At 35.1% G+C, this 17,031-nt stretch overlaps 1 protein-coding gene across 1 annotated transcript in view; it reads right to left on the reverse strand.

The window, feature by feature from the left end:
- The window catches only part of LOC137408528 (pentatricopeptide repeat-containing protein 2, mitochondrial-like), a 28,447-nt gene extending 11,416 nt beyond the window's left edge, over positions 1–17,031 (reverse strand). The window contains exons 1-7 of the mRNA XM_068095087.1: positions 16,897–17,031; positions 10,485–10,560; positions 8,543–8,689; positions 2,506–2,650; positions 1,826–1,996; positions 1,562–1,690; positions 17–97 (exon numbers count right to left, since the gene is read on the reverse strand). Of these exons, the coding sequence (XP_067951188.1) occupies positions 17–97; positions 1,562–1,690; positions 1,826–1,996; positions 2,506–2,650; positions 8,543–8,689; positions 10,485–10,560; positions 16,897–17,017 (870 nt within the window). The 5' untranslated portion in view covers positions 17,018–17,031. The remainder of the gene's footprint in view (positions 1–16; positions 98–1,561; positions 1,691–1,825; positions 1,997–2,505; positions 2,651–8,542; positions 8,690–10,484; positions 10,561–16,896) is intronic.

A 17,031-nucleotide genomic window follows, 5' to 3' on the forward strand; every position in this document is an offset into this window, starting at 1 on the left:
TAATGCCATACATTACCTTAATGTTCAGAGAGGTGATACTATCCTTGAAGTCAGCGTCTATCTCATCTATAATGGTCAGAGCGGCGTTCAAATGATTCTGAAAATCAAAACAATAATCAAAGAGCCAATAAGATGCTAAGGCAATAAAAATGTTAAGGTCAAAGGTGAACTTACACGAAGTTTCAGTAGATTTTATCAGAAACTATTGGTATTTTTCTATCACTTGTGATTGTTTTTTATGGTTGAGGTGATTTGACTGTCAGGATGTTTATAGATTAACACCAACAAAACTTGATCGCAGCTAAAATACTTAGGTCAAGCGAAGGTGTAATTATAGTGTCTATAGTTGCAAAGTGGCTGACAGAATAGAGACGCGTAACACGGCAATTTGAACTCCAAAACCGATATTAACTACAATCCTGAACCGTATCAGCGGATGTAACTGCTTGTAAAATTATATAAAAGATCAGGACATTTCAAAAAACATTTATTTCAAAGTGCACTTATTTCATAGAATCTAAAACTGCCTGATCTGCCTAAATTGCAGGAGTTTTTCTGGACATTGTGCTTTCTGGACAAAGCTGTGTAATCACTTGGTAACAGAAAAAGTTGTAAAACTAATGCCATGACATAAGATTGGTGAGAGATAGAAATACTGTCTGCATAGTCATAATAAATATTTAGTTTTTGCGTGTGACCGGATTGCTGCATCATTAGCCGCAAGAAGATACGAAAAACCAAAATTTGCTGATAAAAAGTGAAATGCTACCAAACAATGAGAGTTGCCCACAAAAGTGATATTTACAACAAGTATGTACCTTAACCTAAATCAAAATATTCGAGTTTAAAAAACACAGAATTAATGTTAGACGGCTGTGACTATTCATGAGTATTCAGTTTATGAAATGCTCAGGCTTTTTGATTTTATGTATATATAAATCTCAGTGTTTGACTTTTTGTCTTGCTGTTAAACCCTGTGTCCAGTTGTAGCAATTCAAATCTAGCAATAGAAAATTCGCACAACACTGGATTTGATCCCGGGACCTTCAGATCTAGAGTCAGCTAACTTGACCAGTAAACTACACGGAATACAATGGACTCATTAAGCAAATAGTCATTACATTGGTTAAGATACTCACGCTTCAAGCTTCGGGTTAATAATTAGGACTGTTGACCGTTAAGCATAACGATTATTAAGCTGGACCAAATCGTGGATGTTGTTTTAGTAAAGATCTTAGTGAAGATCCAGCTTTTCAGGTAAGTTACTAAAGTTCTTAGTAATTCAAGCAATTATTCTATTACCCGCAATCAGCTAGTAGAGATCTAAAAGGTACTATATGTCTCACCTGTCTAACACAATAGAGACCTAGGAGGGTCTGTATGTTTCGCCTGTCTAACACAATCGAGACCTAGGAGGGTCTGTATGGCTCACCTGTCTAACACAATAGAGACCTAGGAGGGTCTGTATGTTTCACCTGTCTAACACAATCGAGACCTAGGAGGGTCTGTATGGCTCACCTGTCTAACACAATAGAGACATAGGAGGGTCTGTATGTCTCACCTGTCTAACACAATCGAGACCTAGGAGGGTCTGCAGATGGCTCATTTTCAGAACACTTAGTTTCTTATCTTCACGACTGACTACCAGATCAAAGATCTTGACAGCATAATTTAGACCTTCCGGAGAATGCTATAACGAAATTATACAAATGTATGAACGCCTCACTTTATGCAAACCGCAAATTCCTACAAAATAAAAATTGTCTAGGAAGGAAAGAAGGTGACAGAAAACGTGGGAAACAAGAACGCTGGGAAATGTACAGACCATTCTAAAGGCGGCAAGAAGGGCGAGTTCATATGGCCAAGACTCTGATAATTCTAGTTTGTTATTCTCCAATATGTCAACAGCCACTTCAGCGCACTTCTCATACTGCCTATGCTTGAAGAGCAGGTCTAAGGTAAGTTTAAGTGAGGTTACGAAGCCCTTCTGCGGTGTCTAAAAGTGTAATATAAAACAGACTTTACAAAACAGAGAATTCCAACCATATTGTCTAACGTCAATATGTCAGATGATCATATTGTCTTATATCAATACGTCAGATGATAAGCAACCAAATAGTTAATAGACCTGCTATAACATTCAAACAAAATCATGTTTTAGGAGAATATTCTTAAAGTACACATGTACAAATACCAACATTTTGGTTTTTAAAAACAGTTGTTGACATGGAACATTAGCTTATCAAAGATAGTTGTAAGTTTAAGTATTATCATATCATTATCATTCAGTATATTTTATTTAAACAACTATTTACATGGAGTGAATCTAAGGAAATCTAGCATCGCAATTTTCTCGTGAATCATGTGAATAGATCCACTTGTCTCAACATGTCAATATATAATTGTGGAACATTTACAAAACCAACTAGTCACCGTGATGATTGACACCTCAGTAGACTAGTAAGGCTAGTATATCGAGTTGAGAACAAAAAGTGTCAGTCTTACCATCAGGTTAAAGGTGTCGAGCGCAGCATCAACATCATCAAGAAGGTAACACTTTCGTATGGCAGTAAGAGCTACCAGGGATGACTTGTCATTGAACTCTAGCTGTAGCCCGAGTTCCCTATCCCTTTCTATTTGGCTAATAACCCTGAAAAAGAGATGATGTAGCCTTCAATTACACACCTTTAACTAAAACTAGAGTTGGCACTGCGTTCACCATATAAACCTCGTGTTTGTAATTATCAATGGTGGACAGCCTGACACATAGAAATAACATTAATATTTGGTGATAGACAGTCGTTAATATAACAAGGTTGTTACATTAATTACTGATCTTGAAGAGTTGCTTCCTCTTGTCCGGAGCAATGTTTGTGTCAGTAGCACCGTGATATACCAGTTCCATGGTATATCACGAAATTGGTAGAGTTATAACAATACAAGCAGGTGTTTATTATCATAATGATATGATGATATATTAGCACATTTATCAGTTTCTCGTAAAAATAGCTACTCTGATTCACTCACTCAGCACAAATCAGCTCATAATGATACTGAAAATGGTATGTATTTGCTTTATTACTGTTTTCTTCTGAAATCTTAATATATACATGTCTGTTTATTAAAATAACTGCAAGAATAATTTCCCAGAGTTACATGTCAATAAATAAGAACTGGAGACCATTTTAACAATGTTTAAACTGATAACAATCGGGTTTGCCTAGACATGGTTTAGACTCCTCATAGTCCTTATGTACTGAAGATAATAATTTTTAGCTGTACTTGTACGGGTCAAGATAAAAAATGAAACAATAATCTAAAATGCCAAAAATGTTCTATGCTTTATGCAAACATATTCCAGCCTATCTGATGTGATTGTATGAGATACTACTAGAGGTGCAGGGGTGCCAGTTCCTATGCAATACCAGTATGCTTTTATTTTCACTGTCTTCACATAAGAATGGAACAGCAAGGGTACGATTATCGTTCTTTGAATAAGGTGAAGCAAATAGCTGGGTTATTTGTGTATTATGGCTACACTCGAACTGTGCATAATCAGGTCTTTCTATGCTTGCAGCCACAGCCTCACTGTTGGCGGTACGACAGAAAAGAACTACCCTAGGACACTTATATTTCGCTAGTGTTTAGTTTCGTGAGTCGCATACAGAGTAAAATTTTGCTGCAACTTAATTTCGCAGCTCTGATGAGTGCAAAAATATAGCGATGTGAAAATAAATGCAGTGGAACAAACATAATTAGATTCCTCAGGTTCGGTTCACCGGTAAGAAAAAAAATTTCTATTTAAGACTAGTTGGTAATTGTGAACCACAGGTAGAAGTGTGTGGCCGAGATCGATAATTCAGTTTGATCGCTTGCTGCCATTTGTTTCTTGGACTACCAATGAACAAAGCTGTTTAATTCCGCGTTTTGCTCATTTATTATGATAGTTTAGTTTCGCTCATGAAATTTTCATGAGAGGACAACTCCGCGAAAACGCGAAAGTTATTGAAATGATTTCTATTATATCGGCACAGAGTTTAAACTAAAACTGTTATACCATAGCTCATTGGCAAGCTGTTGGTAAAGTGATAGTAGCAGATAAAGAAGCAAAATGATTCAATCTATTCAATGAAATTGAATTTAAATTGAATTTCTTGACTCAATGAAAGTAACTGCGGCCAAAACTAAACAATCCTCATAATAATTCGTAGCTCATTTTCTCTGTTTGGAGAGTCAGATATGAAGACTATTTAGCTAGTACACTATATTCTAAATAAAAATATACTTCTCAAATTTTATAAAACCTGTTTGATGAGGTTTTGATTCGGTTCGTAGAAGAGAGCTGGCATCTTAGATTAAATGACGACAACATCCGGGTTATGAACAACTTTCTGATGTGGTCGTGTCTGTCCGAAGAATTATACCACTTTTGACAGACGACACAGACAATGCGTGCGCATGAGTTTCTGTCAATGTTTGCAAGTAAATCTGGAAAAAAATTGTGCCTTCATTTGGCAATTATTTACCCATTCATCATCAACTTTCAATGTTCGGACTTTTTAATATCCGGACATGGCCCACTCAGTATTGGTCCAAACAAACAGGCTTATCTGTGTATAGTAGATGACCATATAACGTATACTGTAAAGCTTTGGCTTCGTACAACGTAGAGAATTCTATATAACGTAAAGTGTCAAATCGGTGCAAATTCTCATATTCAATTTAAATAACGCAAATCTCGTACTTGGCCTTGAAAATATCACTTTTTCCCTGCCGCACTTGAGAGAGAAAACAACAAGTGCGGCTCTTTGTTATATAAACTAGTACCGTGACAATCTAGTTCGTCATTAGAAATTACCAGGTGTGTCAGCGAAGCACAGAAAATAATAAGCCACACAATAATTTACCAATACTTGTAGACAATCTATTCGCATAGGAGTAAAAGTGTCGATATACCAAGCTGAGTGTCATGAATCTTAGTCTCGTCAAAAGCTATTTTTTATGCTAACCTCAAATCTGGACGACAGATTGATGTACGGTCAGACAGACACCACTCTCAATTCGGATAGTAAGGATATACTTTTGTTTTACTTTATTTTAGACATATAATACTTTGAAATTTTCTTGCAAAATATACCTTGCTATCTAGGAAAAATGAGAACTGATGTAAATTGACATTAAAGGTGTACGCTCCGCTTAAGTGTATTGTAAAATAAACATAATCACGAAACATGAACGAAGTGTAATTGATAAGAAGTGAACAACTTGTTGATACATAACATTAACCCTTTCGATGCCATAGACGCAATTATGCGTTTTCTACGGTCGAGTGCCATAGACGCATTTTTTGCGACTTTCCCAGCAATTGCGTAGTAACTTAATTTTATTATTCGTTGACAACATAACCCACGGTCTTTAGGGCTTTCATGATATTGACAGTGTTGTCCGAAGATTCATCTATAAAATTAGCCTAAAATAACGACGCAATTTAAAATATTTGTTTGAGAATTTCTAACGCAAAAACGAACGTTTTTTGTGTATGTAAGTTTTGTTAAGTACCACGCGAGTCAGAAAACAGGTAATTACTTATGTTGATGACATTATAGCCAATTCCGATTCAGATTTTCGTGATTATACAGATAATTCAAGTAGCAGCACTGACTCTGATGATGATGAAAGTAATAGTTTTGTAAGGGTAAGGAACATTGTGGAGGGTCGTTTTAGCTTCGAAGCGATCGTAGCTTTACATAGCTTTATCACCGCACAAAGTATAAATACAGTCAAACATGGATAACTCGCCCACGGATAGCTCGAACACATGGTTAATTCGAACGGTTTCTTTGGTCCGTTCCCACGTAATGATAAATTGCTAAAGATAACTCGAACTCAACACTGTTAATTCGAACTGTTTTTTGCTCAACGGCTACCGAAACGGTTGTTATCGCTTTAGAAAATCACTTTATTCAAAGCCATAGAGGTAAACCTCATCTTTTCGTAATTCATAAGCGTCGTTATTACCACCATCGGCAAAATATTTTTGTCAACGACTTTTCTAAAGGTTTGGTGAAATTTGATTTATACTGCTATACAATGAATAAGACGGGCTAGCCGGGTCACGCGCGCAAGGATTTTCGCCACGCACATACAAAACAAAAACAGCATGTTGTTTTTGTTTTGTATGTGCGTGGCGAAAATCCTTGAGTGCGTGACTCGGCTAGCCCGTGATGAATAGTTTTCCGACGTTGATTCCGTGTTGAATCAACGTCGGAATGTTGAATGTTTAAAACGTCTTAAAAATTGTTGTAATTAAACGTATACGTTGTCTTAGCTAAAAAAAAACTATTCATCGTTTGACCTAAACACAGAATACGTGTGTACATTCAATAAGTATCCATTCAAAAAGCGTGAGTGATATACAATGTACCGTAAAACCTCGTAAAACTTTTAATTGAACTGCCTCGGAGTGTTGCTCTTAACGAATTCCAGATAAAGTAAGGTAATCTTTGCATAAACTTCAAGAAAAATCAGCAAAATTGATCGTGGGTAAAACGCTCAAAAGAAAAAGATGTCTTTTCTTTTTTGAGCATTTCAACAACGATCAAGTTTTGCCAATGTCAATCTAAAAAACGTCCTGGCAATAACATCACCTCAAACAACAAACCAATCTCAAGTGATAGAAAAATCTCTATACTTTTTCATAAAAACGTTTTAAACTTTACATTAGAAGCATTTAATTTGAGACAAGCCATTTGTGCTTTTGATTTATATTATAGTTTGTATATGTACATGTATCTATTAATAATTAAGTAAATACATGGACTTGTGACAGTGCTCTGATAACTTGAACGCTCTGATAATTCGAACACTTTTGCTCGGTCCCGTGAAGTTCGAGTTATCCATGTTTGACTGTACATTGAATTTTTTGCATAGCAGTGTTGGTTAAAATGTTGGAAAAATAAAATATGTAACAAAAATGTTCTAGATAGAGTTTGAAATTGAAAAAATATTGTATACATATCATGAAGCAATATCAGCAATTTTCGGTAAAATGGCTGGCACTAGGTCGATAGCTGAATTTGTACACGGGTGGCAGTGAAAACGTTAATACTACAGTTACTGTAGTCGTTAAACCGAAAAAAATTAAGTTTTGTTTTTTCTTTTTAGAAGGAAGTAGTGAGTTTAGGAAGATTTTAGAACAAATTAGGCAATTTTCATGTATTTTACTGTTCATACAACGTAAAATCCTTATAATGGAGACATTCTCGAAATGGATTATTTACGTTGTATAGGGTCTACTGTACAGTGCACCCTCAGGATACGATTTTGATCCATTTCAGGGTTGGCATCGTATGGTGAAAAAGTCGTATGTATAGAAACAACAGTAATTATATAATCCAAATATCCCCTGGTAAAAATCGACAAAATTTTATATAAGTGCTGTACATATTAAAAATTAGTAATAAAATAGTATGTTAACCTGAATAACTATAGTTACCTACTGTAACAGTAACCTTGTAACTAATTGTATTTAGTGGTTATGATCTGCAATAAAATGTAACCTTATAATGTACCATGTCCAGTACGTATAGTAAGCAATTCTTACTTTTTAAGACAGACATACGTATAACATGAACTTTGAACTCACCTCAACTAAGTTTAGCTTACTAAACAAACACACACTTGAAGCTAAGTTTTAGTATGTATTTTTAATTATTTTACTGAATTTCTACTTTTTATCACTAAAATTTTATCACTTATCAGTTTCTTTCTTCACTTTCACTATAACTTTTATCGGACCTGTTTAAAATCTCTTTCAACTCGATTCAGGAAGAAAGCCCGAATGATGCGGTTTTAGTAATGAAGTGGATTTTTGTTAGCAGGTTAAAGGAAGTTGTCTGACCACTGACCTTCCGTTGAAGGGATTGCAACTCCAACTTTGCTTTCGGTTTCAAAGAGACAATATCACATATGAGAATTGCTGAACTCAGAGAAATCGGTCATCGTGTCTCTTTCGGGCGTTGTGAAAATATTTTCGACAAACAGCATTTTGGTGTCTTTGTTATTTTGACATACGAAACAAGCACACCGACTGCCAAATTTGAACTCGGGAGAAAATTCTGTTGAACTCGTATGGTGAAATAAGATTCGAATGGTGAGGTGAAAAAATCATCGTGTTCAACTTCATAAGGTGAAGAAATCATATATCAGGGTAATCGTATCTTGAGGGTGCACTGAATATACGTTTATCTAGCAAGATTTCTATCTAGAACTATCACAGAATCTGACTTCATTTTATAGGAAAAATGCAAGCGAATTGCATGAAATTTTTTAGTAATAAATAGCTTCTTTTATACTCTGTATGAAAGAACTACCTGTATGAAACTTGAAAATAATGTGATCTAATCGTGTCAAACCAGCTCTAACTGTGAGTCGCTCAGTCCCATTTGTACAGCACTCTATAAAGCTGTACGAAAACTTTCTGTAGCCCTATATCACCATCTATACGAAAAAATGAGTAAAAAGGTTAGATAATATCTGGTACCTTTCTACAACCTTGACACACTTGTGCAGTTCATCGGCATTGAGCATGCAGATGTATCTATCACAATCCTCATATAAAACATCTGTGCTCGGATCGTCCAATTGGTCCTCCACTCGTCGTTTGTATTCATCAAGAATGTTGCCGTACCTGATAGGAAATAACGAAGTAAAAAACTAGCGTATACCGAGTAGATAGAAACAAGCTGACGGAAAAAAAAGAGAGAACATAGTGTTTTAGGTTCTAAATCTTGAGACTGAGCTCTAAAGTTGCCTTACATGAATGTGTAAAAAGCTGAGAGTAGCTCTAAAGGTTTAAATTTAAAAAAATTTAATTTTGTTTCAATTAAAATTTTGTTAATTAAAATTTGTTTAAATTAGAAAATACGATAAGATCAGTGAGCATATATGAAGTTACGGTCAACATGCCAGAGAATACAAGACAATATACATATGTTGTGAATAAATGTCAATACAAGACATTATAAACTACTGTAGTGCAGCTAAAGTCATGTTCTTATATATTGAAGGACAAAAATTTAAAATTGGCAAAAAAAAACATCAATTTTTTTAACCAGATTTGTTTTCATTAAAATTGATTTTTTGCTCACTTTGGCTCATGTAAATTGTCTGTATATTACATTGCCCATCAGAACACTGGTAAACCCACTTGTCAGTATAGCGGCTTACATGCTTTAATTTGACAAATTCTTGTATTTCGTGCATTCAACAGTCATAAACAATTATACTTACTAGAGAAGTTTCTAGTTACCGTACAACATTAATTCAGCTTCTCCAAGATGATTGAGAACATATTTTAGGCATCTCGTAAAAGAAAGCGTTTGGCCCGTGTCTAGGGTCAAATTGTTGACTCGGTTACACATAAACATACTCCGTGTTAAATTTTATTAAAGAAGAACTTGTACAAAATTTAGTAGATTTTATCAAATATTATTATTATTTTCCTATCATTTGCGATCGTTTTTGATGTTTGAGGTGATCTGACTGGCAGGATAATGCTTCACGATTAAAATCAACAAAACTAGATTTCAGTTAAAAGTCCAAGCATAATTATAAGAATGGCTCTTACAATAGTAAGTTCATCTACTAGCTTATAAGTTAACTATAGCTAGCTTAAGTTACTAGCTTAAGTTACTAGCTTAAGTTACTAGCTTAAGTTACTAGCAAATTAATTAATCAAATTAATTGGGTAAAGAAAACTAGCAGATGGCAGCTACATACATTACCTGACATTGTTCATAAGCTATTTTTTATTTCCTGTACAATGCCAGGCATTCAATTAGTTCTGTAAAATGTGATCTGATAACTTAAAAGCTTTTTATGTCAAAACATAGATCTTAATGAACTTGTTGTTTCTAGAAGGCTGGGGTGACAGTCATTCTCAATGATGATTTTGACCGACTTATCTACAAACAATCTTCTCCTTATCGTTGAAAAGATGAACAAGTAAACAACGATCTATAATGTCTTTTTAAGATAATGTATTGCAAATAGTATTCCTAATATCTCAAAAATAGTGTATAACTTTTGTTTATTTTTTTAAATATTATTATGGTCAATTTATAGCCTGCTTCCTCACTCTTTTAATATAGATCTACATCAATCTAAGCTGGTCATCATAACTGATTATACTAACATCGTTTGTGTGTACAACAGTCTCAATGGTGTTTGTTTAAAAGTGAGGTGAGAAATTACTACACAAAATTGGTTAGATACCCAGTACCTTCCTTTTATAGCTATTCCAATACTCTCCTAGCATCCACCTCATTTTTTTGGAAACCAGCATAACCCACTATATATTATAACAGTAAAACAGAAGCAAGTAGAAACTGGTCAATAGAAAACACAATATTGGGTTCACCTCTTACCCATGATTAGGAAAATTCATATTTACCATGTTTTCGTACCAATAATTTTTAACCTACCGATTTTGCATTCCTTTACAATATGCATCGAATGGCTCCATTTTCAGACGTTCTGCTGCAAAGAACCCTCTATCCGCTGGAATAGTAAAACAAGATAGGCAAAATCAGAAGTAGCTGCCTCGCTAATTATTTGTCAAATGCTGGCATATGAGGTGAACCGGTACAGAGTACAACACAACTCCTCCGCAAAGATATGTCTAACCAAATTAATCATATTTTGAACAACGTGAAAATTTGACATTTAACTCTAAATTCTACTTAATCTTCCTCCATATTTGACTCTCTAATCCCTCTAATCCTGATACAAACTCTTTTGCAACACAGTAGGTCTCAACAAGCATGTACAAAATGAAACTTGAGCAGCTTCGTCAGCAGTGTCTGGCAGACAAATGAAAGCATGTATAGAGGTGCTGTTTCTTGAGTTTTTTGGCACCTTCAGGAATTTGCGGCCATGAACTGCTAAATTTTCAAATGGTCTCTCAAGCGATTGACACGGTCTCGCCAAAGCCATTCAGACAGCTATCCAGATCATTGATTTTTGTATGCCAACAATAATGCCTAAACTGTTACAACATTTTATGATTAACCTCAGAAATGAAAGTTTTTGTGGTTCAAGGTTTTGTGAGTGTTTCTTCTTTTAGCTCATGCTGACAATGATCATAGTTGCATGATTATCCTATTGGCAAGATAGATAAACGAGGATAACTTACAAATTAAATAACAGCAGTTGATGGAAGAAAAGGTACGTAAAGACTGGCATATGATGACAAGCCTTGGCCTTAGCAAGGAATTAAATTCTGAACAATTTAGATACTTCTGATGCTGCTATTGGCTCTTCCACCCAATGAAAGTTGCTATTGTGCATGCATTGTTATACCTAAGTAGTAAATAATTTGCCAATTATAGAGCTGTATGTTTCTACTCCAACTTCGCTACCTACTGTATGAATCGGTGTGATGGGTCAGACAAAACATGATTGCCAAAAATAAATGGCACTGAAAAGGAATATGGGGTAAACTACTATTTTTACTAGATGCATTTCACTTTTTCTTACACATAGGCTACGTGTATCCAAATCAACTATATAGAATGACTATTTCCTTGAAAAGAATTTTCAGACATACATGTACTTATACATCCATGTCTGCTTTAGTCAGCAGTAGAAGTTTTCAGGCAGTCGCTAAAAAGTGAACTCTCTGATTGCATTAGTTAGTTGTCTGCATATAGGAAACACAAAATGACTATCTTTCCCAACGCATCCGGGTTGCCTCAATGATGCCATCCATTTACGGTGCACATGAGTCGACAAATAATTCCCGAAAAGACAGAACCGACATACAGCAATATAATGTGAACCAGCCTTTATGAAATGCAGTGGTAAAGAAAGCAGAAGTAGTGCTCAGTCAAAAAGCAAAACAGCAAGTTTGCTTAACAATTAACATTAGTTACAACTGTAGATGATGAGGAGAATCTTGGATGTTTCAAAGCCTATTCACACAATACAATGCACCCTCAGGATACGATTACCCTGATATACGTTTTTTTCCCTTTACGAAGTTAAACATGGTGAGATTTTCACCTCGCCATTCGAATATTATTTCACCATACGAATTCAAGAAAATTTTCGCCGAAGTTCAAATTTGGCAGTCAGTGTGCTTATTACCTACGTCGAAATAACAAAGACGCCGGAATGCAGTTCGCCGAAAACATTTTCACAACATTTAGAAGAGACAGGGCGACCAATTTCTCTCGGGTCGGCATTCCACGTGGGACATTTTGTGAAAAGTGCATAAACAAGAGCAAATATTCATTTTTAGTGTTATAGTCCATTTTACTATAAACTTTTATTCAGCATACGTATATAACTACAAGTATCTATATTTAATTCAATATCTATGGAATCTGAGACTGATACAAATGTTACAAGACAAAGAAAAAATGATCTCTATGATAACAAAATTGGAGGTCATAAATAAACAGGAGAAGATGATCATGTTGTTAATATTGCCAAGGAATATGGTCGCAATCAATTAACAATTGTGATTATTGTTATTAAACAAAAAATTCATTAAAGCAAACACAAGGAGGAGCTTAGGACTGATGACTGGAAGGAGTTCGAGGCCATGCACGGGATCAGCATTTAAGTGGAGTAACCATTTAGTAGTGGCAAGGAAGTAGACAAGACAGGAAAACCTACTTTGGCAGAAAAATTTCAAGTGTTTAATTTACGGGTGTGGACTGGTACATAAAAATGATAGTGTATAATGTATGTATAATGTATATCATTAATTTATCTCCTTTGTGTGGCGTGTTTCTCATGTTTTATTCCCTTCATGTTTTATTTTATTTCATGTTTTATTTATTTCATTTTGATTTTATGTTTTATTTTCTTGTTTAATCATGTCTTTGTAGACAGACCTGTTTTCTACTACGTAAATACAAGTCATCGTATGTATGTAACTCATATATAACTAGCTACTCAAGATAGTTGACGCATCCACATTACTTTCTAGAACTTGCTAAAGCCGTCCTCTAGGGTATAAATATGTACAGGTTAGGTTACATTGATTCTTGTGCACATTTCATACAAGACGAACTACTGTACAACTTTCTCTGGATCTTTTACAAGCATTAGCTCGCTAGCAATTTTCTGCATTGCACCAGTATTTACACTGCACCAGCAGGCATGATCCTCAATAAGTGATCAAGTAAGCTATCTTCTACATTGCAACAAGTTAGCTTGCTTTCTTGGAGCACTCTCTGCACCAGCAGGAAAGTTGTGTCTTCCTAGCCGAACTTTTCCCTGGTTGAACTTTTTCTTTCAAAATCAGTCAAAAAAATTGGACAGGACTAGACAACTTCTTAAAGCCTGCCAAAAAATTCCATTTAATTACATAACAAATTTATTTGGTAAGTTTACAGTGACATAATTACCATTGATTTGCCTTCTCTCTGCTCTACTCGCTACATTTACCAGCTGAAGTCACGTTACTCCAAAGACATGTACGTCCTGTATAGTAGATAAAATTTTATTTTTATTTTCGATGGCCATTAAATGGTCAAGTGTGCAAGGGGCCGCTCTCGATAACTGCATCGCTCAGCCTTTTTTGTTGAATTAGGTTGGAAAAGGTTTCAACCAGACACGCTAAATGTGAAAGTAAAGACAGCAACTGATGAAAAATAAAATTTTTGTGATATAAAGTTGAAATTTAGTAAATTAGTTGAAAAAAATATTAAAACTTAGTTTCAAGTGTGAGTTTTGTAAGCTAAACTTATTTTAAGTGAACTGAAAGTTTATGTTACACGTACGTCTTGGAGGTAAGAACTTTTTACTGTAAGTGCTGCACTTGGTACACACATTATGATGTTGCATTTTACAGTATTGCAGATCATAATCACTAGGTGCACTTAATACAATGCAGCTACTGTAGATAACTATAGTTACTAAAGTTAATATACTATTTTGTTACCAATTTTTAAAATGTACAGCAGTTTTATAAAATTTTGGACGATTTTTACCATTTTTATTTTGCATTGTATAATTACAATAGTTTCTATACCCCTACATACAATTTTTCACCACACGATGCAAACCTTAGAACGGATCAATATCGTGTCGCGAGGGTGGACTGTAATGTGATACGTAAGAGATGGCAAGTATACCGATTTTTAGTCAAGGTTTTTCTGGCATGCAACAATCCTGATAGGATTTGAATTGGAATTGAATTTGTATGGTATGAAAGGTTATTAACTCTTTCACTGCCGTATGCGCATTTATGCAAAACCTATGGTCGACTGTCGTATGCACATTTTGGCGAATTTCCCAGCTATTACGTAGTAACTTAGGTTTTACTATTTGTTGACAACATAACCAACGATCTTTAGGACTTTTATGGTATTGATAGTGTTGTCCGAAAATTTCTCTATAAAATTAGCCTAAATTCATGAAACAATTTGAATTTTTGTTTGGAAATTTTCAACTCGGAAACGTACATTTTTTCATTCTGACATTTGAGCTAGTTTGTGTTACTATGTCTTTCGTAATTAGTAAGTTAGAAAACAAAGAATTACTTATGTTGATGACATTATAGCTGATTCAGATTTTAGTAATTACACAGATGATTAAAGTAGCAGCACTGATTCTAATGGTGGTGAAAGTAATAGTTCTGTAAGAGTAAGGAACATTGTAGAGGATCGTTTTAATTTTATAGCGATCGTCGTTTCATATCACTTTATCAATGCACAAAGTATAGATACATTAAATTTTATTGCATAGCAGTGTGTGCTAACATGTTGGCAAAATAAAATATATAACAAAAATGTTCTAGATAGAGTTTGAAGTTGAAAAAAAACTGTATACATATCATGAAGCAGATCCGACGATCTTCGGTATAATGGCTGGCAGTAGGCCGATAGCTGAATTTGAAAATGGATAGCAGTGAAAGGGTTAAATCTGGTGAGCGGTCATAATGATGCACCTGGGTCCAGGTGAAGATAATGGGATAAGTTTATTCTTATCATTAAAACTAACAATAGAGTTGAAAAAACTGCATGTAAGATGCCATAATGTATTAACATACAGAAGAAGTTTGCCTCGATGTCATGAGACTCTAAAGAAAAGGAAGGTGGGAGTATTTTGTCGCAGGCCTACATATGTTGAACAAAGCTACGTAGAACAGAGCTAGACAAACCTTACAAAATTATTATAACTATGAAGAGAAACATGTAGGAGCTTAAAAGTAGGTGACAGCTAAACAATTAGCTGGGAAAGGCTTAATAATCGACTTATTTAAAGGAAATGTTTCAGAAAAAAGCTGAGAATTCGTGAAGTTCGATAATGATAATAAAATAAAAGCATTTGAGAAAGCTAGCTCTAAAGCAACTTTGTTATTGGTGGCACACAAACTGATTAAGTCCTGTGGAAATTGCTAATAAACCAACTGAATCGAAGTACATACACCAGCGAGTTTAAGTAAAGCCTACGTTACAGGAGTTGGCGATTCTCTCAAACTATAGCCTTTGTAACAGGAATGTTAGTTGTGTTTTCTGCAGGAATGATAGAATGGATATGGTTATAGTTAATAAGTGTTTGAAAGCCAGACTATTCTACTAGATAGATAAAACTAGATCCGCTTTTACTCTGAAAATACCAAGATGAGAGTACGATAGGTTTACCTCTAACAAATGTAACAGGGAGGACTTCTTAATAGCTATTGTACAGCAGAGCACTACCATGCCATTTTTTGGCATGTGATGAGATCTGAATTTGGGACACTCAATACTTGTTGTGTCACAAAGAACTTATTTGATTCTATATGATCTTGGAAATTGTCTCAAGTTGACAGGAGAGGCTGTTAGATATTACATTATTAAAGGACAGTTTTGCACACATCTTTAAAACAACTGTATAATACCAACATTACGGCTGCTAGATAAAAAAGTAAAGGTGTCCTAAGTGATTAGGAATCAGTTTGTGCCAGAGAACATCAAAAATAAACTACAGATCTTTGCATACCCACGTACGATTAAACTATTCTAGTTCCTCTGATTAAAAGTTACCCACCTGCTGTATCATTTCCAGTACCAAAAGCCTCACCTCGAAAAGCAAGAACAAAAAATCGAAAATGTGGTAAACCCCTGATATTAATCAACAACCCGACCAATGATGTAATTGCCGCAGAGAAGCATACCAAAGCCCCAGTAAGATCTACCAAGCCTAAATTGAAAAAACAGTGTCTGTCAATGACAGTTGTTGTATTATGGAATTTTTTAGGCTCAGGCTATATTGGTGTCTGAGCTCAAGGCAGTACAGGTGGTCTTGGTAATTACGGTGAGTGCATGAAGCTGAATAAAGCTAGTGGGTAAAGCTAGTAGATTAGCTAGTGTAAGGCAGTATAGGGGAGGATATAAGGAAGTGTAACGAAAGACTTCATCTTCAAATCAGTACATGTGAGTATATTGATTTATACAACAACAGTACGGAAGAAAAATCAGTCACTCCTGAACATACCTGCCTACTCTCACGCATTGGGCGTGAGACTCACGCAATCACCCCAAAGAAAAAATGAAGATGCATGAGAAATGCGTGAGATTTTTGCCCCATATTCCACAATTTTATATATACTATCATTGATACATCAATTGCCCCAAAACCAAATCTCACGCATTGCCCCACTCTTGGGTTGGCAGGTCTGCTCCTGAATTACCAGATGAAGAGGAAATGAGGCAGGCTATTCACAAACCATTGAAGTGAGATTCGGCAATTTTGTAATGGGCGTTACTATGGTTGATAAAGATGAGGTAGTTTGCATAAACTATCCGATTCGAACAGGAGAGAGCTCCCCTACTTAAACATGCACATGAAAAGTTGTTGCAGAGCAATATAACAAAAACAAGTTGTTTTAAAACTTACATTTTGATCTACATATTAAGAGGCTAGCACAGGTCCTACTGATTTCATTGTGTCGTAATAATGATGTTTGTATGAAACATCTGTCAATAAGAAATCTACGAGTTCTTGAAATAAAAGCCATGCTTGACGCGTGAC

This window comes from Watersipora subatra, chromosome 11 (assembly GCF_963576615.1).
Source record: "Watersipora subatra chromosome 11, tzWatSuba1.1, whole genome shotgun sequence".
Lineage (NCBI taxonomy): Eukaryota > Metazoa > Bryozoa > Gymnolaemata > Cheilostomatida > Watersiporidae > Watersipora > Watersipora subatra.